This window comes from Triturus cristatus, chromosome 3_1 (genome assembly GCF_964204655.1).
Source record: "Triturus cristatus chromosome 3_1, aTriCri1.1, whole genome shotgun sequence".
Taxonomy (NCBI): Eukaryota; Metazoa; Chordata; class Amphibia; order Caudata; family Salamandridae; genus Triturus; species Triturus cristatus.
This window is the reverse complement of record NC_140583.1, coordinates 1,051,952,003-1,051,975,937: the sequence shown is the minus strand read 5'-3', so window position 1 is coordinate 1,051,975,937 and position 23,935 is coordinate 1,051,952,003. Positions and strand designations below refer to the sequence as shown.

Genomic DNA, 23,935 nt, shown 5'->3' with positions numbered 1-23,935 from the left:
CCAAATTCTCATCCAATGCAGTAGAGGCACACCAGCAATAAGATAAGAGATGTATCCCATGCTAAGCTCTTCATGCAACGTAAAGGTTGGAAGGCAGGAGGGGACAGCGTGAAGCGTACGCATAAGTTTATTCTCCACCACCTGCATATCTCTCACACCCTTCTACCCCCACACCTCACATCCGTAGGTGGCCATAGGGATGCATTTTTCTCTGTACATCTTTAACAGAGTGGGTACGGACTTTGTCCCTAGTCTTTTTGCGAAATCCATGATTGCCCCCACTGCCCTAGCCAGGACATTCTTTTTGTGTATTCTTTGAGCAACCCATGACCCACGGTCATCAAACACACCTAAGTAAGGGAAGGTTGAAACTTTAGTTAGTTCTACCCCCCTACAGGAGAACTTACACCTGGCAGCCTTCTGGGTACCAATCATCATGGTATGGGATTTAGAAAAATTAGTGGCAATATCAAGTAAATCCATAAAATCTATAAAAGCACTTAAGAGTTTTTTGAGACATACAGCAGTTCTGGAATGCAGCAGCGCATCATCTGCATATAAAAGTGCTGGAAGAAGTTTAGAGCCAGCTCTCGGGATGTGTTTGCTGGTAGCCGAGAGAAGGTCCCCTAACTTACTAATATAAAGCCTAAACAACAAAGGGGCCAAAATACACACCTGCCAGACCTCTCTCTTGACTTCCCAGGAAGCTGACACGCACCCATCCTCGTTATATCTCACCACCGCGGTCTGCGTCCAAACCCAGATCCAAAAGAATCACCCATAGTTTGGATCTGTTAACGCGGTCGAATGCTTATGTTAGGTCCATAAATGCCATATGCAAGGAACCCTTCTGCGCTATTGTGTAATTCCTCACCACCAAGTGGAGGTTAATACATTGGTCTAGTGTCCCTTTACCTTCCCTAAAGCCATAGTGTAGGTCAGAAATGAAATTAAAACTATCTAACCATGAGGTTAAATGGTCCAAAATCACTTTCCCCATAATTTTAGCGGCTGAATCGAAAAGAGAAATAGGTTGGTAACAAGCTGGGTTGTCCCTCAAACCCTTTTTAAAAATATGTAAAATATTGTCCTTTGCCCAAGAAAAGGGGACACCACACAGACAAGCTGCATTGAAAACCTGTGTCAATATTCTGGCCCAAGCCAGTGGATCAGCTTTATACAGGTCCGAAGGAACCCCATCCAGACCTGGTGCTTTCCACCAGCTGTGGCCAGGATAGCTTTGTGTACCTCGTCTATATTGAATTGCAATGGCACACTAGCTGCTCTGATGTCCCATCCAAGATCATCGCCACTATACATCCCTTCAAAGTGGTGGATTCATCTTTCTGCAGCTATGGTACAATCTGTTCTGGAATTGGCTGAATCAGAGAAAAAAGGCTGGTAACCACGTCCCAGAACTTTGTGCTATCTTTAGACCTGCTCTCAATGGTTAGACTTTTGGCTATCTGTTTGGTTATTTTATCAAAAGCATCTAAAATAATTCTGTCCTGTATTCTCATGTCCAAACAGAGTGAAATCTCAGCTGCACACTATGTATAGAATTTATCAAAGAAGGTCTCCGTGTTTGATCTTTTGTGCTAATGGCAGAATTAGGAATGCTCTTGCCCTCCCCGCCAGATGGGTCAAAGGTAACCCTGGGCGGAGCAGGCGTAGTGCCGCCACGCAAAGTTTCACAGTGTTGGAAAACAACTCCGTGGAACTTTGCACCGCTATGCGCCCTCCCCCCTCCCAAAGTAATTATAAAGTAATCAAAATTCCCCGGGTCCGTGGCTGCCTCCTCCTCACCATGGCCACTCTCCTTCCTCGTCCTCACTGTTCGTCTTTCTAGATAACCCCTATATGTACGTCATGCGCGTGCGCACTCACAAGACGTACAACGTAGGGGTTATCAGTGAAGAGGGACGGCAAGAAGGAGGAAGTCACGACAGATAAGTGCCTTTTTAATTACTTTATAAATACTTTGGGAGGGTGGAGGGGCCAGCTAACTACGCTCCACCATGGAGTCGTAGTTTTGCCTAAAGTCCGTGTTTGCAACAGAACGCGGAGTAGGCAAAACTTCATTATCTACGTTAACTAAGTTGGCGGAGCGTAGTTACCCGCCCAGGCTTAGTCAAAGGTGTAAATGAGTTCAAGCAATACAGGATTGTGATTGCTATAACTGTTCCAAGTGTCACTCAGCTTGTGGTGGTCTGCAGGGGCTAAAGATGCAGAGAGCATTATGAAATCAATGATACTGGAAAAAAACCCTGCCTGTGTAGGTGGAAACAGGAATATTCACTCACGTTTGTTCTAGGCAGGGCAGATTGTTTACTGCAAGGAGCTCTTCTATGAGGTGGCCTGATTCCGAGTGCTCAAAATGGGCTGCCAGTGGTAAGAAATCCACATGGCCCTTTACATGATTACATTCAAGGTGACATTGATGAGTATTAAAATTACCTAGAATTACAACCTCGTAATAAAAATGATTCGTCTCCCTGCATTGTTCGACAAACCCCTCTAATGCCGCTAAGTGTTCAGTATTACAGTTTCTGGTAAAATAATTATACAAGTTTACAACCAACAGAGGGGGATGGTTCTTAAACAGCAGCTCAACTGCTAACAAGTGGGATGAGTGACAGTCTACCATATTGGATTTGCTGGTTAATTTGAGCGAAACCAGAAGAAGACCTCCCTTTGCTCTACTCATTGTTAAAGGAGAAGCACATAAAAAAAACGAGGTAAAACCATCCAGAAAAAAACTCTCAGCTGTGTCCCATGTTTCCTGTAACGCAATTAGATGACAACATAGGAGGGACCTTTGTCAAGGCACATCATCTCTTTTGGACCTCAGTCCTGCTATGTTCCAGGACAGACTCTTCAAACAAGATGGACCAGGGATAATGGGAGCTGGCTTGAGGGGTAGGATAGGTGGTGGCTTGGGGGTTAAGATGGGTGCATTGCCAACCTGATCCGCAGGCCTAGGGGCCCTGCAACTCATCCTGAACAGATAATAGTCCATCTCTGCTATCTAACCCATATAGGCTTAGCAAGTGTTCAAGTCTATTAGCTAGGGGAAGTGCAATTCTACCTTTATCATCCAGGGCAGACCTTGTTGGTCTAAAAACAGGCTGTCTGGGGCAGTCAAAAAAGAAAAGGATAGTGGGATAGAAATGCTGAAAAGGGACAACCGTTATCGATGTTTTGGAGCTTCGCATAAAGTGGCATTCAACAAGCGCTCAACATTTTTCTCTACCCTATGACCCACCCAACCCACTCTTCTGGCCATAATAATATGGGGAGACAGATGATGCCCGTTTACTACATTGGTGTCACACCAGAGAGTGACCTTGTGCATGAGATCCACTGTGGATTCTTTAGATCCTTGGGTAGTTGGTGGTACTCCCAGTAGGATTGCAACAAGCGGCGCTGATTCTGGTGGTAGCTCTAGGGAGCTCAAGGTTTCTACATAAGACATTGAGGATCTATTCGTGGTAGATGAGTGGGTTATACACCCCTTTAATGATGGTGCTCCTTGCATATCAACCACCTGAAAGGTGGTGTCCGAATTGTTAGTGGCATAAGTAATCTCTGACCCTTGGACCTTAAATCTCCTGTTTTGAGCTACTGATCGCAACAGGTGGCACCCCTATTCTGGTCAAACCCGTAGATGAGAGCCCAGCCTCATGACTGGTCCCCTCAGCCATGGGCTCCATGCCAGGGGGGTGGGTCCTAGGTGCTGGCAGGGAGAAGAAATTAAGCTTCGCCTCTATACCTTCCAACCATAGCAGAATGTGGGCTATGAGCGTGTTAAACAAAGATTCCAGTCTGGGAAAAAGAATGTCTGACAGTTGTTCAGAATCAATAATGGCTGAAGTAAGAGCATTATTCTGCACTCGACCGCCGATGAGCTATTTTCCCTCCAGTCATCTTCATTTTAATTGGGGGTCCATCCATAGCTATGTCATCTTTTGCCTTTAACTGACCATCCTTATCATCAAAGACCTCAGTAGATTATATTACTACAGGCGATAAAAACAATAAACGCCTCTGGGATGGGATCCCTGAGGCCGTGGCATGTTATGGGAAGGGGGCTGCATGCTTGGCTCACCTTAATTTTTTATTGCATTGATTCCCCGGGTCCTAGACTATCTCAGGGGGCTTGCATTTGGAAAGGGCAGAATGCTGTCTTTTTGAAAAAACACTTTTACCACTGATCTGTGGAGACAAGTAGATCCATGGCACCATTAAAAAATCGTTTTTACCCCAGCCGGTTCAATCTGGAAACCCCCACCAAGCCAAGGGGATACGCATTGTCCCCTATATATCTTTTTAAAATCTTTTTACAGGATAGTGGACTCAATCATTGATTGCTAAAATGGCTGACAAAATATCTTTGTTCATGTTTGCAGCCAATTAGATCTTATCTTTTGATACAACGGGTCTGCAGATCCTCCGTGGCATTATATGCACATACATTTTCAACCTTAATTTCTCAAACACTACTGAATGAAATGACACCAAATCACAAAAAAACACGATTTCTGGATCAAGATCTAGCTTTTTGCCCCATTTGGTGTAATTGGCTTCAGCCATTTTTGCTCCATCGCTGTTCAATTTTACTATGCAAACTGCACTTGGAAATCCGTTTTGGGATCCCCTTTTTCTCAGCCCCCACATATCACCCAGAAACTTTCCAAGAAAGATCTGATTTTCTTTTTAGGAAGGTTTTGTGAACATTCGTCAAACAGCGCCTGAGTTCTGAGCAAACAAAAACATCCATTTCTTATGGAAACATGTTCCTAACTATAAATACCTACTGGCAACTATATTTACATAATACATATCTATATATTTCCAGTAGCAATCGGCACCAGGTAGTTATAGCTAGGTCAGCATTTCCATAGGAAATGCCTTTTTTGTGTTTCTAATAACTTTAGCTCCATTTGACGAACCTACACTAACCTTTCCAAAGAGGTGCTGCATTTTGACTAGTTTGTGCATGAAAAGTTTTGAGCTGGTCTGTCAAGTGGGCTGAGAAAAAAAGGGGAGTCCCAAAATGTAAAATCCCCATGTATTTTCCATAGATTTCTTTAGGCAGGGCTACAGCAAAAAATGCTGAATGAAATTACACTAAATTAGGCAGAAAGCTAGATCTTGGTATGCAGATTGTGCTTTTTTATTGTTCTTTTTTCACTTTTATTTTACATTTTTAGAAACAAATGACACACAGTACATTTCCAAATGAAGCAGTTTGAATTACATTAAATTGAAATAGCGACCTGAGCTCCCCGCCCACGGCAATTAGCACCAATGAATTAGTCTCAGTCCGAGCATACATAGAAAAAGCATAGATTGTGCTTACTGTGATTTGGTGATAATTCGTTAAGTCGTTTTTGAGCAATTAGGTTTAAAATAATTGTATATCTGGACGGTGGGGTTTGAGGGACTCTCAGGAGAGTCTCCCGAACTAAATTAAAAAAAGAATAGAGTTCTGATTGGCACAGGGAACTTTTTTACCCTTGGGCCATCTTGCTCTCACAGGAGAAAGACTCCCGCAGGAGTGAGCATTCTGATTGGCTGCCAGCAACATGAGATAAATGTTGCTGGCAGCCATTACTGGACTTGGGGACTTAGTCCAATGTCCTGAACTTGTATAAAACAACAATATAAGGGGACAGGGTAGGATACCCTAACGCCCTAGGCTCCATGGGTGGAAGGGCCCAGAGGAACCCACTTGGGGCCAAAAAAACTGTAAAAAAATATGGACATTTATCCCACGATCTTGTGGAACTCCCGTGGGTTAGAAGCAAACAAAAAAAACCACACAAACAAGCAGGCAGCCCAGGCCGCATTTTGTATAAAGGCAAGGTGGTGCTGCCCCCTTCCCTGAGCAGTTTGTGGCTCTGTGAACCCCATACTCTGGGGCCCAATTCAGTAATATTTGGAGGGGGTGTACAGCCCCTTTCCCCAAACTATTTTTGGCCTCGGGGGCCCCATTCCCTGGGGCCTGATTTCATAAATATGAAGTAGTGGAGCATGGGCCCCGCTCCCCGAGCTCCTGACGGCCCTGAGGACTCCTTCCCCCGGGACCCAATTTCATAAATATGGTGAGGGGGGCACACAGACCCCCTCCCCAAGCCATATTCGCATTTAGTCTGCATTTAATTTTGCACTAGAGATTCTATTTCTATTCTTCATGTTTGCAAACATGCTCTCTCTTTTGAATGAAAAAGCTATGCACCTAGGATTTAAGGGTTTTGTGGGAAATGAAATGGTGAAGTTCCATATCCTATATACATGCATAATTAGGGGGCCCTCTAAGCCTGAAAGGGTATTGCCTTGACTTATACTGGGTGCTTCCTTGTGTCTGGACAAAGCTATACTACTCTGAAGACCTAATAACAATAGAGAAACATGTCAGGGGTTGCTTTTAACCATACCAGTTAGACTTGGATGGTATTTTACCAATCCAAAGCTGCAGTACTGTCCCCAAAGTGGTAAAAGACTTTGGCATTTTCTAGTTTGGCGTGGATGGCACTGCGCTAATCCTATCTGTTAGGCCTGGCTAATTTGGTATCGTTTTCTCCTAACCGTTTTCCTTCAGACCTCCTGTTTTTGCTGACTTTGATTTTGCTGGCCTTAGAACTCTGCACACTTTACCACTGCTAACGAGTGGTATCGTGCTTGTGCTCTTTTCCTAAAACATGGCAAAATTGGCTTATACCCAATTGGCATATTTAATTTGCTTGTAAGTCCCTAGTAAATTTGCACTACCTGATCCCAGGAGTTTCAAAAATAAATGCTACTAGTTAGCCTGCAGCACCGATTGTGCCACCCGTTCAAGTAGCCCTTTAAACATGTATCAGGCCTGCCATTGCAGAGCTGTGTGTACAGCTTTAAACTGCCATGTCAACCTAGCAAATTAAACCTTGTGCCAGGTCCAACCCTTCTTTTTTGATAGAGTCCAGGGGGCAGGATGTAATGTATTTAAAAAGTTGGACATGTACTTTTAAGTTTTGCATGTGCTGGAAATAAAAAACTCTTACATTCGTTTTCACTTCTGCAAGGCCCACCTCTCCCATTGAATGACATTTACATTACCTTATTACATTTTATAAGAGTAATTTCCAACTGGGAACCAGTAACCCCTTCATGTTTGGTGTCTCTGGAATCACAATTTAAAATCCTTACTTATGGTGAAGCTGGCTTTTAAATTGTAATTCTGAAAATGGACTTTTGGAAAGCTGGCATTTTCTTGCTTAGCCATTTCGTGCCTGAAACCTGTCTGTGTGTCACATCACTGAGTATGGGTGTCATTTGGGCTTTGTGTATTCCACCTAGACGGTCAATGAAAATGGGGAGCTTGGGTGTGACTGAGTTGGCCATCACTTGCAATATGGGAGAGAGGAGCTAGGCCCAGCCCCACTTACTCTTGAATAGGCTGTGTCTTGTCTCCACACAAAGGGCTGCATACCCCCTGTAGTTAGCCCGGAGCCAGAGCAAGGGAGGCAGGGCCTCTGTGCACTTCAGAAGCATGCTCCTGAAAGCTTCTTCATATGTGCACTTCAAAGGCACAGCTATGTAGAAATGAGGTACCACAGATACCAACTCTTCAGTACACTTCTAGACCTGTAGATACTCTCCCAGGAAGATGACTACTGTGCTGCTAAAAGGACTGCTGCTTCAAAGAAACTGCTGCCCTGCTGTTCTCACCTGCTACTCAGCTACCTTCTTGTCTGGGGAAGGAAAAAATAGACCTGCAACCTCATCTGCAACCCAGAACCCCAGAGCGAGTCGAAGGGCTAGCCTGTTGGCCTCCGCATCTGAGCCTCAGGGACATAAAAGGTTCCCAACAACTGGACCCAGCCGCTGGACGTAGCTGCAGTGAGTTCCTGAGACCCAAATGGTGCCTCTCAGGTACTGGACCCATGATATGGCTCACAGGCACATGGACCCATTCGAATAGAAACTGTGCCATTCACACCAAAAATCATCAGCACAAAGCAAACCTAGCCAATCTCTTCGCACTGCAGCTTCAATCGCCCTCAGAGTACCGCCAATACAAAGCTCCAGCCTGCCCGTATGTGACCTGTTCTTTTCACCATGACAACAGCCACTTGCCGAGCTCTCCTTGCTCCACGCGGTCCTCTCTAACGTGAACAGGAGACTTGCCACAAAACTTGAGACAGTAAACCTTCAGCTGGACTAACCTGGGACTATATACTACCTACTTTTCATTGCGGTCACCCAGGACTTTTGAATTGACCCGGTCCAGTGCAACAGATAACCACAATTGGTGCTTTATGGTTTTAGCACTATTTTTCACATTAATCTTTAAAACTGCATAGCTCCGATTCTACTGATTTACTTTTTGTTGTTTTCGTCTTGTTTTATTTATTCAATTTTGCTCTATTTTTCTAGCTTGGTGTGGATTTTTCTGTGGGGTGTTTTCACTGTGTTACTGTTTGAAGTGTTGCACAAATACTTTACACATTGCCTCTAAATTAAGTCTGACTGCTCTGTGCCAAGCTACCAGAGGGTTGAGCACAGGTTAATCTGAGGTTTGCTTGTTATTTACCCTGACAAGGATTGAGATTGCTGCTTGACCAGTACTCACACCCCAGCTCAAATTCTCACATTGGTGGTCAGCAGTGGGATAGAACCTCTGCTTGTGCAGTACCACACAGTGATTTGGTGTATACTACCATCCCATAGCTAAGTTCAATTAAAGTTTTAAATTCTCCCCGATTGGTGTTTTTGCTTTTTTAAATTCAAGGATGGAGTTTGAGCTTGCCAACATGGAGAGCTACACTGTGGCTGAGCTCGAGGGTTTTTTTTTGCGAAGGACGGGCTGCCTGCTAAAACGAGCACCAGAAAGACCTTGAGAGCATGGATAGAGGTCCACCTGTCGTCGACAGATGACCAGGAAGGAGAGGATGATGAGGAGGGATCAGAGCAGGAGGCTCTTGGAAGGCGGCCTGTTGAGATGGGGCTAACCTACTAACAGAACTGAAAATCCCTCCCCGTGCAGGGAGCAGTGTGTCTTTCAGGGTCCTGACTCCAAAGGAGTTGGAGGACAGGAGGGAGGAAAGGAAGCTCAAGTTAGAGCTGACCAAACTGACACAGGTGAAGGAGAAGGCTAGGGTTGGGAGAGTCTTCGAGGAGAGAGGACTAGCCATGGGGGAAAGGAGAATGGCCCATGAGCTAATTCTCAGAGAGCTGGACATCAGAGCTAAGCAGGTAGAGTCCAGCAGTAATGGTGGCAGTGTACCTACAGTGCCCCCTGGAGACAAGAGGGGCTATATTCCTCAAGGTATGGTGTCTGACTGATATTGACAAGTAGAGTCAGGCTTATGAGATTGCCTTACAGATACATAAGATCCCTGAGGAGGATTGTGGGCTAGTCTGTGGAGGCATATCCATGGTGAAGGGAGGGCTGATGAATACAAGCCCCAGCTAGGCCCGCAAGAGACAAGGGTTCGCTCTTCTGTAACGAGATCTATAAGGAAGTTGGCACGGAAACTGCAAAGTACAAAAACAACGTTTATTAACCCTTAAGGGTGGTCCTACAATCCACACAACACTCTTCAGTATTGCAAGGAGTAGCACACCGAACATTCGTACACAGTCCCCTTTTATACACAACAGAGGGGCTCATGAGTGGGTGGATAGTACATGAAGTCGAAGAACATTACCATTTAGGGTCATTCTCGATTCTAAATCAATACATGGGCGGAGCTAACACACTCCTTGAGCCCGCGAAAACACATGGTCAAGCAAAGCTAATTATAACAGATGCGGTCAAGTCTGGGCATGCGCCAGATGGACAAGAGGGAGCTATTTATAACTGTTGCTAGGCAGATTACAAGAGCAACTAACACAGAGGTCGGACTCTCCTCGTGGTGAACACGTGGCAGCATGTCAATACAAAATGGAGTCCGGACTTCGGCCAACATAATGGGGAAAACACGATAAAAGGGAAACACTAATGTTTTCAGTAAATGCTTAATCACATTCTGCCTTAATTTACAACAGACGACCCTTTCAGCATTTACTGAAGACATCTGGCTTCCAAGAATAATCATCGTATACGTCAATTATCATCATTCCTTTAACCTCTTTAGCTAGACCCTTCTGACGGGCAACTTCGGCAATAGCTTTCTTATCTGGAATGCAGAATGAAATGCATACAGAACAACATAATGGTCCACATTGAATACACATACAGAGAAAGAATAGAATTGCTATGATAATACAAAGACCAGTTAAGACCTTCCATCCCCAGGCAGTAACCAATGCCCAAAACCATCCAGAAAAGGACCAAGTGCCGTTTTCCGTGTGGATTTCAGCTGCTATTTTATGCAGCTTATTAATGGCGTTATAAACGGATGGTGTATGATCAGGAATGAACACACAGCAGCTACTTCCAATAATTTTACAGGCTCCTCCTCGATCAGCTAGCATTACATCCAATACCATACGGTTCTGCAATGCAACAATTCTGGTAATCTGTAATTCTTCCGTAAGATTCCCAAGAGCAGCAGCAGTCTGATTTGTCACAGCTTCTACCACTCTTGTTAATCTTCGGATCTTCCTACTATTCAAGGCGGCACCAACAAAGAAGAACAATCCTAAGTTAAAATCAATATACTGTTGCAAACTGGTATCAGTCTGATCCACATCATCCGTCGATAAAGTACGTTTATACCTATTTACAGTCACATTATTCAACAATTTCAAGTCTTTATGATACGATGCAGGTGCTAGGAATACAGGGGGTAGTAGGAATGATACATAGCATACCCCAGACCACCCAGCCGGCAAACGGTAATAACCTTTATTTCCACATACAAAATAGGTATTATGGGATGCTAGGAAGGTGCTGTTATTCAGTCCGTCGATATTCAGAACAGTTAAACAATCACTGACACCAACAGGGATAAAACCCACACTCTGGACACACAGGTCCGCTTGGGCTTGTGCCACTTGGATCACAAACTTGTCCTTCCCCATAGTGTCTCTAGTGTTCGTAAAGATATAGGGAATGGATTCATTGTCTGGTCGGTACTCTTCCCATTCCCAAATTGTTCCATTTGCTTGTGGATATCCATTTCTGTCCTGATGACATTCTTTATTAAGTCTAAAAAGCAGTCGTCCCACTGTCGGTTTCCGAGTGGCAAACAACAAAGTGTACCATGCTCTACAAGAGCCATTGTGTGAGAAAGGAAGTGGTATAAATGGCGTACCTCCTTTCTTCTGATGGGCTGGCATCATCCCACATATCCAACAGTTCGTAGCATTTGTAGCAACGTGGGTGTGATGCAGCATCTGAATGAAAGTGTTATTCAAATAGGATTGTCGATGCTTCAACTCTTGATATGGCAATGTGTAAAAGTAGTGCTCCGCAGGCACTGGAGTCGTCAACACAAGTGTCTCTCGAGCTGGAGTTGCCTCCTCCACAAACCATGTGGTTATACCAACGATAGCTACTGTTAGCATGAACCCCAACGCACAAAAAATCTTCTTTTTCTCCATGTCAAAGGAAACAATACCCTAATATCTTCCTGAAACTAAAAGTCTGTCAGAACTCTTCCCCTTGGGCAGCGGTTGATTTCTTCACCAACGGGCCAAGACGGGTGTCGCTACACTAATGCAGGGCTGATCCCCCCCCCTTGCCTCAGCGGCTCTCCGTTTCACTAACCCAAGGGCCGTTCTGACAGTATGTCCCAGTACTGAAGATCTCACTTCCTTGGTCGCAGATGATATCGCCTTCCTCCAGAAGTCGTGTGGTCCGAAAAGAGCTCCTCAGTGTCGTTTGGCCTCGCAACACGGCCTGTCTCTGCTGCTAGGACTTCTCGTTGATCGGTCAGCACGGCAGACTCCACCAGTCCGGGCGGTACCTTTCGACAGTGCAAGGAATGGATCCAATTCTTCCTGTTCGAGACTCGCACTGCCGTCCTCGTTGCAAGAAGGACTTGCTCAGGTCCGATCCATCTCGGCTCCAAACTGTTCGTTCTGTCGAAGACCTTCAGCATGACATGATCCCCAGGCCGGAGACCATGTCCTTCACCGGTAGACCGATCAGGGAGCGCCTCTCGGACCTGTTGATGAATAGAAACCAAGTTATCCGTTAACTGTGCCAGATAATCGCTCATCATTACACAAGGTACATCATACACAGCCTTAGGCCTTGGTGGACCCCAGATATTCATTGGGCGTCCAAATACAATCTCATAGGGTGTAAGGCCGGTTCGAGAGTGTGGCACCGACCTAATTGACAATAACGCCAGTGGCAAGGCGTCTGGCCAAGTCAAAGATGTTGAAGCTTGAATTTTGGCGATCTTAAGCTTCAGTGTACCATTATACTTCTCGACTAGTCCTGCAGACTGAGGGTGGAACACGGTATGGAACTTCTGAGTGATGCCTAGGCCCTTCAAGACATACTTTATAACATCCGCTACAAAGTGAGGGCCATTATCACTCCACAGAAGTCTACAGACGCCGTATCGGGGGAAAAACTCTTTCAGCAATAGCTTCGCTGTAGTCATTGCAGTATTGTCTTTCGCAGGGTACGCCTCAACCCACTTACTGAAGGCGCAAACCACTACTAGAACATACTTCAAATTGTTACAGCGCTCAAGCTGGATATAATCCATCTGCAGAACCTCAAAGGGTGCAGTGGGTGTCGCAAATCCTCCTGCTGGAGTTCGCGTGCCTTTCCCTGGGTTGTACTTCAGACAAATCATACAGGTCTGCACCACCCTCTTTGCTGTGCTAGCAATCTCTGGATGCTCCCAGACTTGAGTAAGCAATTTCACAATTGCGGAAGCTCCAACATGTGCTAGCCCATGTGCCATCTGGACCATAGGTTGTACAAAAGCCGTGGGTAATTTCCATCTATCCATCTGCTTATTTCTCCAGCAACCCTCGTCATCCAGCTCTCCTTCGCTAACCCATTGTTCCCGCTCTTTGTCAGAAGCGGTCTTTTGTATTTCTCGCACTTGCTCCTTCGCATCATGCCATCTCTCCACCTGTGACTTCACTACATACATGGCAGTAGTACCGGGCTGCATCGCAGTCTCCCGTGCTACTCGATCTGCTAACGCATTCCCTTCTCCAACCTTATCAACCACTTTCCTATGGGCGCTACACTTAACAATGGCGATTTTCTTTGGGTATGTCAATGCAGTTAAAAGGTTATGAACTAACTCCCCATGCATTATCTGTACCCCATGTGACGTTAGAAACCCTCTCTCCTTCCAGAGTAGGCCGAAATCGTGCGCTACTCCGAAGGCATAGCGACTGTCTGTGTAAACATTCACACACAATCCTGTACTGAGCTCACACGCTCGTGTTAACGCTATCAGTTCCGCTGCTTGAGCTGATTTCTGTGGTATGCGTGCTGTTTCCACTATCGTCTGTAACGTGGTAATTGCATACGCTGCTGAAGTCGTACCATCTGGTAGCTTCAGGCATGATCCGTCTACCCACAACTCTCCATCTACATCTAAAAAGGGCGTATCCTGGAGATCAATACGACCCTTTGTTTGTTCCTCAGTCACAAGAATACAATCATGCGCTTTCTGCGCCTCAGGCTGGGTCTCGGGGTATGGCAACAATGTGGCCGGGTTTAATGTCACGCACCTTTTTAACGTAATATGAGGAGCCAAAAGCGTCAACTCATATCCCGTTAAACGGGCACTGGTCAAATGCTGCGTCTTTGTTTGATTAAGCAGAGCATCAACAGCGTGGGGAACTAACACCAACAGTTTATGGGACAATACAATTCCTTCACTCTGCCGTATTGACACAGCTGTCGCCGCAACCGAGCGAAAACACCCTGGTAACGCTCGGGCGACAGGATCAAGCACAGCCGAAAAGTATGCACAAGGGCGCTGCTTATCGCCGTGCATCTGCACTAAGACTGATAATGCACATCCATCTTTCTCATGCACATACAACGAAAAGGGTTTTGCATAATCAGGGGTCCCTAACACTGGTGCTGAACAAAGGGCCTGTCTTAATTGCTGAAAAGCAGCGTCACACTCATCTGACCAGGGGATCGGGATGGGCGTGTCTTTTGTCAAGAGCGCTAGTAATGGCTTAGCTATGTGTGAAAACCCCAATATCCACTGTCTACAAAAAGAAACAAGACCCAAAAATGCACGCACATCCTTCTGCGTGGATGGCCTTGGTGTGTCCAAAATTACTTGGATACGATCTGGTGTGAGTGCACGCCCCTCCTTAGACAAAAGGTGACCCAAATAAGTCACCTTTGGTCTACAGAATTGCAATTTCTTCCTAGAGACCTTGTGATTGTGGGATGCTAAAAAGGAAAGTAAGGCTATCGTACTTTCCTCGCACAACTCCAGGGTGTCAGCCGCCAACAGGATGTCATCGACATATTGAATGAGGGCGACCCCCTCGAGTAAAGCAAAGGAATCCAACTGTCGTTTCAAGGCCTGACTGTAAATACTAGGGCTTTCTGTGTAGCCCTGGGGAATTCTACAAAAGCGATAAGATCTATTGTTTAATGTGAACCCAAAAAGGAATCGGCTATCAGGGTGAATGGGAATAGAAAAGAAGGCATTTTTCAAATCAATCACTGAGAACACGGTCGCCGTAGGCGGGACCAGGGTGAGCAACGTCGTGATATCGGAAACCACCGGGTACTGAGGTATCACGATCTTGTTCACCTCCCTCAAATCAATTATGAACCGATAAACCTTTGCATCCGTGTCCTTTTTCAGAATAGGGAGAATCGGACTGTTACAGATATTATAGGGAACTTCTTCCACTACTCCTACCGCGATCAAATCTTGCACAATCTGTATGAGAGCTTCCTCGCCCTCCTGGGAAATACGATACTGGGGAGGCGTGGTAGCACCGCCCCCTCCTGGACACTAATGTGGACCGGAGGAATCACCATTTGTCCCACATCCGTGTCCGACGTGGCCCATAAAGCTCGGGGGAGGGTAGCCAACAACGCATCCTCTGAGATCGTACACATCCGCCCAGATCGGGGGTAGTTGTCATTTAAAATCACCCTCACACCCTCGGGGGAACAGCGAATTGTAGCCCTAAAGTGCTTTAACATATCAAGGCCCATAATGTTATCCGGTGTGTACGGAGCAAGCAGAAACGGACAAGGCGCAGAAAAACAATCAACTTTAAATGCAAGGGGCTGTGAAAGAGGGCTTCGGGAAAGTGTACCGTCAAACCCTACCGATGTAACTATTGAGCCGGATGGGGGAGCCCCCGGAACCAAGTACCTAGACAATGCACTACGTGTCGCTCCTGTATCCACTAGGAACTGATCAGTAGAACCTAAAACCTCAGCCGATACATAAGGACCCGTCTGATCGACCGGCACCTCAACTGATTCGGACCCCCATCCTACGCATTCCTATGCATGCTGAGAATCGTGATATCCCGAGTGATCGATGTCCGATACATGGTACTGATGCTGGTGATCAAAAATATTCGAGCTATCTCGGTGCTGTCCGGCCGTATCAAAACGGACATTATCATTAGAGGTCCCTCTAAAGTTCGAGAAGCCCCCTCTCCCCCTCTGGCCACCCAGAGTGTGCCCCTGCCGCGAAGCGCGCAACGCTGGGCACTCCCTGGCCCAATGGCCCAACTGCTTACAGTACGCACATTGGTTCTTATTCAAATCAGGTCGGCCCGAAGGGGGACCATAAGATCCGCTCCTTCCCCTATTGTTATTACCCCGGCGGGGCGGGCCATATACTTGTGCTAACATAACTTTCGTTTTGAGATCTTTTGACTTCTTCTCCTCCTGGCCCTTCGCCTCGTGCTCCTGACGCTCATAATACTGGGCGATGGTCAGAAGGGCCGTCGGTGTCGCGGAGGACCAAGAACTCTCACTTGCTTTTAACCGGGCCGCAACTGCCGGCAGTAGATTAGCCACATATTTGTCCGCAAAAAGGTGGCGGCCTGTGTCGTCGGTAAGCGACTGGCCACTAAAATCATGGAACGTTTCTTCAAAACGCGTGAAGAAATCTGCCACTGACTCATCAACCTTCTGCTGACATGCCGCCAACATATTCCAGTCAATCTTCTTGGGGGGGATTATTGTTTTTAATTTAGCCACAATAGCAGCAGGGAGATCTAGAATATTCCGGGGAGGTTTCTGTGCGGGCTTCCGCTCCCTATCCTCATCCTCAAGGTCAGACCACCGGGCCTTAAAAGCAACTATATCATCCACCTTTCGGACAGATCGCCACGTGTCCGGTGGTAGAATAAGGCCAAAGAACAGATCTATATCCGCTAAGGTCATAATGCAAGAATTCAAGGCCCCCTCGACTTCTTCATAGAAGGCCGCTGGATTCTTGCGGGGGTCAGGCAATGCATTCTTTAACGCCATAACATCGGCTCTATGCCATGGAGTATAAACCCAATTATACACGAAATATCCCTTAGCATCGACGGAGTTAATATCGGAGCTAGTCCCCGCTCCCTTAGGAGGAACATACAAAGGCGCCGCCTCTCGCATTGGTTTAGCATGCACTATGTCATCCTTATCTGACTGGGAGGCGGATGGGTGGCCCTCTGCTGCAACCGAATCCGACTGCTTCTCCGTTTCCGCTCGTTGGCGTGCTTTCTCTCGAAGGGCCAGTACCTCGTCCCGCAAGGCGAACAGCCGCCGAGCCGCCTCAGGAGCCTTAGAGGGAGAAAAAGCACCGTTACGTATTGCTCTGGCATCCGAAGACACTTCGTCAGGCTCAAAAACATGAGAATATTTTCGGAAAGCATTAATCACTTCATCCGCGAAATGACCCAGAAAATACACTTTATCTCTCTCCTGCCATGGCCCCCAAATTTGAAATAATTCCTCCTGGGATACCTTGCCTTTCAGCGCACGGAAGGAGATTTGCCGAAGCTCAGCCATTTGCTCGGCTGGCAACATGGACCGTGTGTCTACCTTACCCGAAGCCGGGTCGGAATCTTGCGGCCGCGGAGCGGATGCGCCAACATAAGGGGGCGGAGAGCGATCTAGTAAATAAAAATCGTCATCAGGATTATTAAGGACAGGATAAATTGGCTGGCGAACAACATATTGACCCGAAACTTGTAGCCTACGCTCTTTCTCTTGTCTATCCGTCTGTTCTTTGTCCTCCCGACGCTTTGCTTCCTGTGCTCGCACATGATCATTCTTTCGTTGCTCTTTATCAAACAATGCTTTCTCACGTTTCTCTCGCTCACGCACTTCCTTCACCCATAACCGCACACACTCAAACATATCCTGACGAGCACGTCGCTTACACATACACTGTTCCACATACTCAATCTTACGCATATCAAACGATCCATACAAAGGCCATCGCAACTCAGGATCCTTCTTGGTATATTTCCTCCACAATGTGCTGTACATTATGGAAGAAAGACCATGCTTCACGTACATATCCCTATTAGGAGTCCCCTCTGGGGGAGCTGGAGCAGATTCCTCGAGGTTCAACCGGTTACCCAAACAGCAGCACCACTTACGGAGTGCGCTAAAAGCAGGCATGTTAGGAATAATGCAAAATATGCAGTATTATCAAGAAAAATGGCACTTAATCGTTGCGCCGTTCCAAGTTTACACAGCTCCGGAGAAATTTCTCCACATTACCTGCCTATATGTGTTGCAACGCATATATGTTCACAAAGACAAATTCAAAATATGACTAGTCACCATCAATCAAACTCAAATAGCCAGACCAGGCTTCAAAACTCGGAGCAAGTACCGTACAACGGTTCTTACCAATCAAGAGTCCAGGTTCCAACTGCCAAGCTCCACAATCGCCCAAACGGCTCTCACGGCAGGACCGACAGAAGAGGTCTCAGTCGATGACCGGCGCCACCCAGATGGTCAGCTCGGAAGGGAAGGAAGAAAAACCTCGGGATGCCAAGGCTAAGACGCCGCTGGCAGTGATCACGTCCCTGGCCAAACTCCTCACCTTCGTCGCGACCAGTCCTTCGAGCATCCGAGTCGCCGATGAGCCCCACGTTGGGCGCCAATTGATGAATACAAGCCCCAGCTAGGCCCGCAAGAGACAAGGGTTCGCTCTTCTGTAACGAGATCTATAAGGAAGTTGGCACGGAAACTGCAAAGTACAAAAACAACGTTTATTAACCCTTAAGGGTGGTCCTACAATCCACACAACACTCTTCAGTATTGCAAGGAGTAGCACACCGAACATTCGTACACAGTCCCCTTTTATACACAACAGAGGGGCTCATGAGTGGGTGGATAGTACATGAAGTCGAAGAACATTACCATTTAGGGTCATTCTCGATTCTAAATCAATACATGGGCGGAGCTAACACACTCCTTGAGCCCGCGAAAACACATGGTCAAGCAAAGCTAATTATAACAGATGCGGTCAAGTCTGGGCATGCGCCAGATGGACAAGAGGGAGCTATTTATAACTGTTGCTAGGCAGATTACAAGAGCAACTAACACAGAGGTCGGACTCTCCTCGTGGTGAACACGTGGCAGCATGTCAATACAAAATGGAGTCCGGACTTCGGCCAACATAATGGGGAAAACACGATAAAAGGGAAACACTAATGTTTTCAGTAAATGCTTAATCACATTCTGCCTTAATTTACAACAGGGCCACCCTACTGAGCTTAGAGAAGGGAGGCAAGATGAGGTCCCCAGGCCCCATGAAGGAAACCCTTGTCAGGAAGTATAGTCTCACCCAGGTAAAGTAGAGGTAGAAGTTTAGGGACAGTTAGAAACTGGCCCAACAGACCTGGGTGGATTGAGTGGATTCCTTTTGTAATGCACTGGATGGTTGGGTAAAGGACAGTGAAGTAAAGGATTATCAGGGGCTGCACAATTTATTGGTGAAAAGAGCACATGTTTAGTCTTTGTTTTGCAGATCTGTGCCAAAACTTGATTGATAGTAAGCTCACTGACCTCAGGGAACTTGCTAAGGAGGCGGACCGCTGGGCAAGCACTAGGGTCCACAAGAAGGTATCGGGGGGGAATCACCCCAAGGGTGGACATGGCTCTCACCAGAATAAGGTAGACAGAGTGAAACATAAAAACAGGCATTTCTCTAAAGGTCCCCAAACTAGTTCTATGGATCAAGACTCCCAATCCCTACCTGAGAAGCAGAAGAAGAAATGGTCCCCTTACAGTAACTCATCAGGGAAGGCACCTCCTAATTGCTAGGAGTGCCAACAGAAAGGGCACTTCAAGGGGAAAGAAAGGGCACTTCAAGGGGGATGCAAAGTGCCCCACGTGGGACAGCCCCCCCACCGGTAGGCCGTCACTGGGGTTGGCTAGTGTAGCGCTTAGGGAGGCGATTGTCCTAGAATGTGTAGGGGAGAGCGTAGAGGGTAACCTAGTGTCCCTGGGTGATGGACAGATGGTGCAAAGAGGCCACGTTCCTAGTAATATTAGGAAATACAGGCAGTGGGTCTCCATCAATGGGTAGAGGGTGGAGGCTCAGACAGATACTGGAGCTAGCATTACAACTGTCAGATGTCATCTAGTGACCTCAGAGCAGGTAGTACTTATGCATTCCACCAGGTTATTGCAGCTGACAACCATGAGAGTTACTACCCAGTGGCTCTGGTTCCCTTTGAGTGGGAGAGGGGTCTCAAGTTGCTTGAGGGTACCTGAGAGTCCATCCATGCCTGTGGATTGTCTGTTTGGCAATTACCAGGAGCGCACCATCTCAAAGGAGATGAAGCTCATGTCCCACTTGGAGATGTTAGAGTTTGTGAGTGGGTGTGCACGACCACATGGCCTATGGCTCCTCAAGAGGGTAGTCAGGAGGACCTGGAGCATGGAAGATTGGCCAGGTGCCTGCCAAAAAGAAGAAGGGCAAGGAGTGAGTGAATCCTGCTCCTGAAACTCCAAGGGTCTGGGAGGAGGCAGAACCTGAGAGGGTTACCCTGGAACCTACAGAAGAGGATGTTGTCACCCTGGGGAACCTACCTGAGCTTGCCGATTGGCCGCAGGAAGGGGGTCCCACCAGGAAGGAGTTCTGAAAGACGCAGATGGAATGCCCTACTCTTGTGGGCCTACGGCAGCGGGCCGAGGCCCAGGCAGTTGGCAATATCTCTGGTGATCACCTGATTTACTGGGAAAGTGGTCTCCTGTATAGTGAGCCTAAAGTTTCTGAGCCTGGGGCAACACCTGCATTGGTGGTCCTCCAGTGCTACAGGACCTTCCTACTGGAGCTGGCTCATGATGTATCCTAGCAGGTAATTTTGGACAGGACAAGACCTTTGACAGGCTTGTTATGCACTTTTACTGGCCTCACATGAAAAGGGCCTCTGATGCATTTTGCATGTCCTTACCGACCTGAAAGGCTAGTGACACATCAGGAGGGAAGCACAAGGCTTCCCTGCAACTGCTACATTTTATTGGTACCCCCTTTGAAAGGGTGGGCATCAACATTGTTGGGCCTCTGGACCCTAAGACAGCCATTGGCAACAGGTATATCCTGGTCTTGGTGGCCCATGCAACCCTGTACCCAGAAGCTATCCCTCTTAGGACAGTGACAGCACTTGCAGTGGACAGGGCACTGATACGGGTCTTTACCAGTGTGGGGTTCCCCAAGGAGGTAGTGTCAGATTGTGGCAGCAACCTCACTTCCTTACCTCCCTCAAACCAATGGGTGTGTTGAGAGGTTCAACAAGATCCTTAAGGGCATGATCATGGGCCTATCAGAGTTCTTGAGGCGGAAGTGGGATTTGCCATGCCTGTGCATGGATACAGGGAGGTGCCTCAGAGGGGGCTGGCTTCAGCTGCTTTGAGCTCCTGTACTGGAACCCAGTGCGAGGATCTCGGAGTCTGGTGAAGGAGTGGTGGGAGCAAGATCCCAAGAAGGTCCTCCTGGATGTGGTCAGATACATGTTGGTGCTCTGCCCCAGATGAAAGGCTTCTGGAAGCAACCTAAGGCACATCTAGAAGCCAGCCGAAAGTCATGAAACAGTGGTACGACCAGAAGGCCACTCTGGTTGAGTTACAGCCTTGATAAAAAAAAAGTGTGGGTGATGGAGCCTGTGGAGTCCAGGGTCCTACAATAAAGTTGGTCTAAAAAAGGGGAGAGGGCTGCACAGCTCCCCTCCCCAATCCTCTTTAGGTCCTGAGGTGCCCATCGTCCAGGGCCGAGTATTTTTTTAAAGGGCGGAGGCCACACAGCACTCCTTCCTGAGCCATTATAGGGCCCAGGGATCCTGTCCCCCTGGGCCTGCCTTTCTAAAATGAGAGTGCCCTGGTGCCCAACTAGGGCACTCACCATACTCTTGTTGATGGCCGCAGGGGGAGATCCAAGGACCCCCACGGTCCCATTTAGTCCCCGCATGCATGGGAGCCGGCATTGCTCCCAGCCGGAAAGGGCAATATTTTAATCTGTTTCCCTGCCCGCTTCAGTAAGGGCAGTGAAAAGGATCAAAAGTCCACTCCCAGTAGGTGGAAGCATTTTCAAAGATTCCTCCTGCCAGGAGTAGACTTAGTGTTTGTTCTTGCTTGTTGGGAAATTCAAAAATGCTCTCACCAAGTGAGAGCAAACACAGAAACTACTATGTCAGCCCCAGGGATAGGTTCCCCGGGGCCTTTAGTGGCTCGAGAGAAGAGCCCCTCTCACCAGATTATTAATTTTTTTCCCCCAGGGCCTTTTGAGGCTGTGAAAGGGGGGGACCATGCTACCCTCTCTATATTTTGTAACATTTGATCCTTGGGGGGAGGGTTCCCAGGGCTTTTGAAGCTCGGAGAGGAGGGCCGCGCAACCCCCACCCCATGTGAAGTCATGGGTGAACTCCCTGGGACCTCTGGAGACACAGGGAGGGGGCCGCACAGCCCCCTTCCCTATATGAACACAGGGTGGGCTCCCTTGGGCATAAACACATTAAAGGGGCATGGCCGCCATTTTTTTTATCCCTCTGGAGTCCTGCAAGAACATGGGATTTTTTGTTGATTTGATTTCTTTTTTGGCCCAGAGATGGTCCTGTCTAAGGGGTCAGGATAACCTTACCCTGCCCCCTTATACTATTTTTCTTTTATAATTTCAAAACAGGAGACTAAGTGCCAGCAACATTTTTCTCATGTTACTTGCGGCCAATCAGGATGCTCGCTCCTGTGGGAGAGAGCTGGGCCAAGGGAAACAAGGCTCACTGTGCCTCTCTCAGACCAACCACCCAGATATGCAATTATTTTTTAACCTTAATTTCTCAAAAACTATTGAGTAGATTTACACCAAATCACAAAAAGCACAATCTGCGGACCAAGACCTATCTTCCTTTCAAATTTGGATTAAATCCATTCAGCAGTTTTTGTGTAACCTTGTGTAAAGAAGTCTATGGAAGGGATTTTATGTTTTGGAACCCCCCTTTTTTTTCGCTTGACAGATGACCCCAAAACTTTCCATGCGCAAACAAGTAAAAAATTAGCACCTTTTAAAAACTTTTTGGGAAGATTTCTCAAATGGTGCCAAAGTTATGAGCAACACAAAAAATATTTTTCCTATGGAACAGCTGAACTATGGAACGCCACAAGAATTTTATATATCTATATTTATATATACATCCTTCTGATTAGTGCTCCTTCTGTCTCACCTGACCCGAGGCAGTTGGATCGCTTGGAGCCAGCGGAGCTTGCCGGACATAGGATTTCCAAATTTACCAAAAATAAAGAGATCACTCAGGAGATATGTAACACCAGCAGTTGGTTTATTTTCTCAGTTACGCGTTTCGCCTGACCCAGCAGGCTTGATCACACACTGAATTGTGGGACAAGCTCCCATACATACTGGTACACAGAAAGCAAAAAGGGACTCATTGTGTCAATGTTAATCACATGGCATCCATATTGGAATAGTAGATTACAAAAGGAAAATCTCTATTTCAAGAGTATAAAATTGCCCTAGTCAGTTAATTTACTGATTGTTATGTCTGTTTTCTAAAAATATGTCAATATATGTATTTGCGTCATTACAGAGGAGAAAATATATAACATTTAGTTCTAGAAATAAATAACATATGGGATCAATCCTAAGGAACTATACAGATCTAAAAAGCCAGGTTTTTAGCTTCTTTCAGAAAGCTGGCTCTGTTTTTTTCCTGCCGAAGCGAGAGAGGAAAAGAGCTCCACATCTTTGCGGCCAGAAAGCCAAAGCCACACCCTCCAATGTAAGCTTTTTTAATGCAGGGAATACAGGATAATGAGGCCCCGTCAGACCTCAATTCTCTTCTTGGGGTATAAGATGTACCTTACGGATGCAGATATCTAGGGCCTTTGCTATTGAGGATTCTATGACAGTAGCTAATGGCTTTGAAGGATGCTCTTTCTTCCAAGTGAAGCCAGTACAACGTTGCAATAGAGGGGGCTGTAGGGGAGTGTCTGGGCAGGTTTAGCAGCAGCTGTGCTGCTGTGTTCTGCATGCCTTGAGGTCTCATAAGTCGTGACTGAGAGACCTCCAGAAATAGAATATTGCAGTAATCCAGTTTGGACATGATCAGCGACAGGACCACTGCCTTCCTGACTGTCTCTGGCAGAATACCAAGGATGTTTTTCAAGGTTTTATGGATCACAAAGCATTGTCCCGCTAGGCTAGTGATTTCGCTGTCAAATGATAATGTTGAGCCAAACCAAATGCCTAGATTTTTAACTTTAGATTTGGGCACAGGTAGAAGGCCAATGGAATTGGGTCACCAGGCTGATGACCTAATCGAAGGCTGCTTGCCAATGATGAGGACTCTAGTCTTCCCAGCATGTAGCTTCAAACAGCTGAGGCTCATCAACTCAGCCACCTCCATTAATCAAGATCCAAGCAAACCGCAGTATTGGCCATGTCCTGAGAAAGAGTGATTATCATCTGTGTATCATCGGCATACCACAAAAGGTTAAATCCATAACACTCGATGATATCAGCCAGGGGGTGCATATACAGATTGAATAACGCTGGGCTCA

The 23,935-nt window shown here is 46.8% G+C and overlaps 1 protein-coding gene across 31 annotated transcripts in view; it reads right to left on the bottom strand.

The window, feature by feature from the left end:
- The window catches only part of LOC146861496 (uncharacterized), a 299,073-nt gene that overhangs the window by 192,078 nt on the left and 83,060 nt on the right, over positions 1 to 23,935 (bottom strand). For 7 of the 31 annotated variants that reach the window (XM_085645821.1, XM_085645820.1, XM_085645818.1 and 4 more), the window contains one exon: positions 9,531 to 12,101. The exons of 23 other annotated variants lie outside the window; for them this stretch is intronic. In XM_085645821.1, coding sequence (XP_085501947.1) covers positions 10,045 to 11,535 — 1,491 coding nt within the window. In that variant the 5' untranslated portion in view covers positions 11,536 to 12,101 and the 3' untranslated portion in view covers positions 9,531 to 10,044. Of the gene's footprint in view, positions 1 to 9,530; positions 12,102 to 17,810; positions 18,108 to 23,935 lie in introns of those variants that run through there. One more of the 31 variants, XM_085645825.1, reaches the window with a different exon arrangement.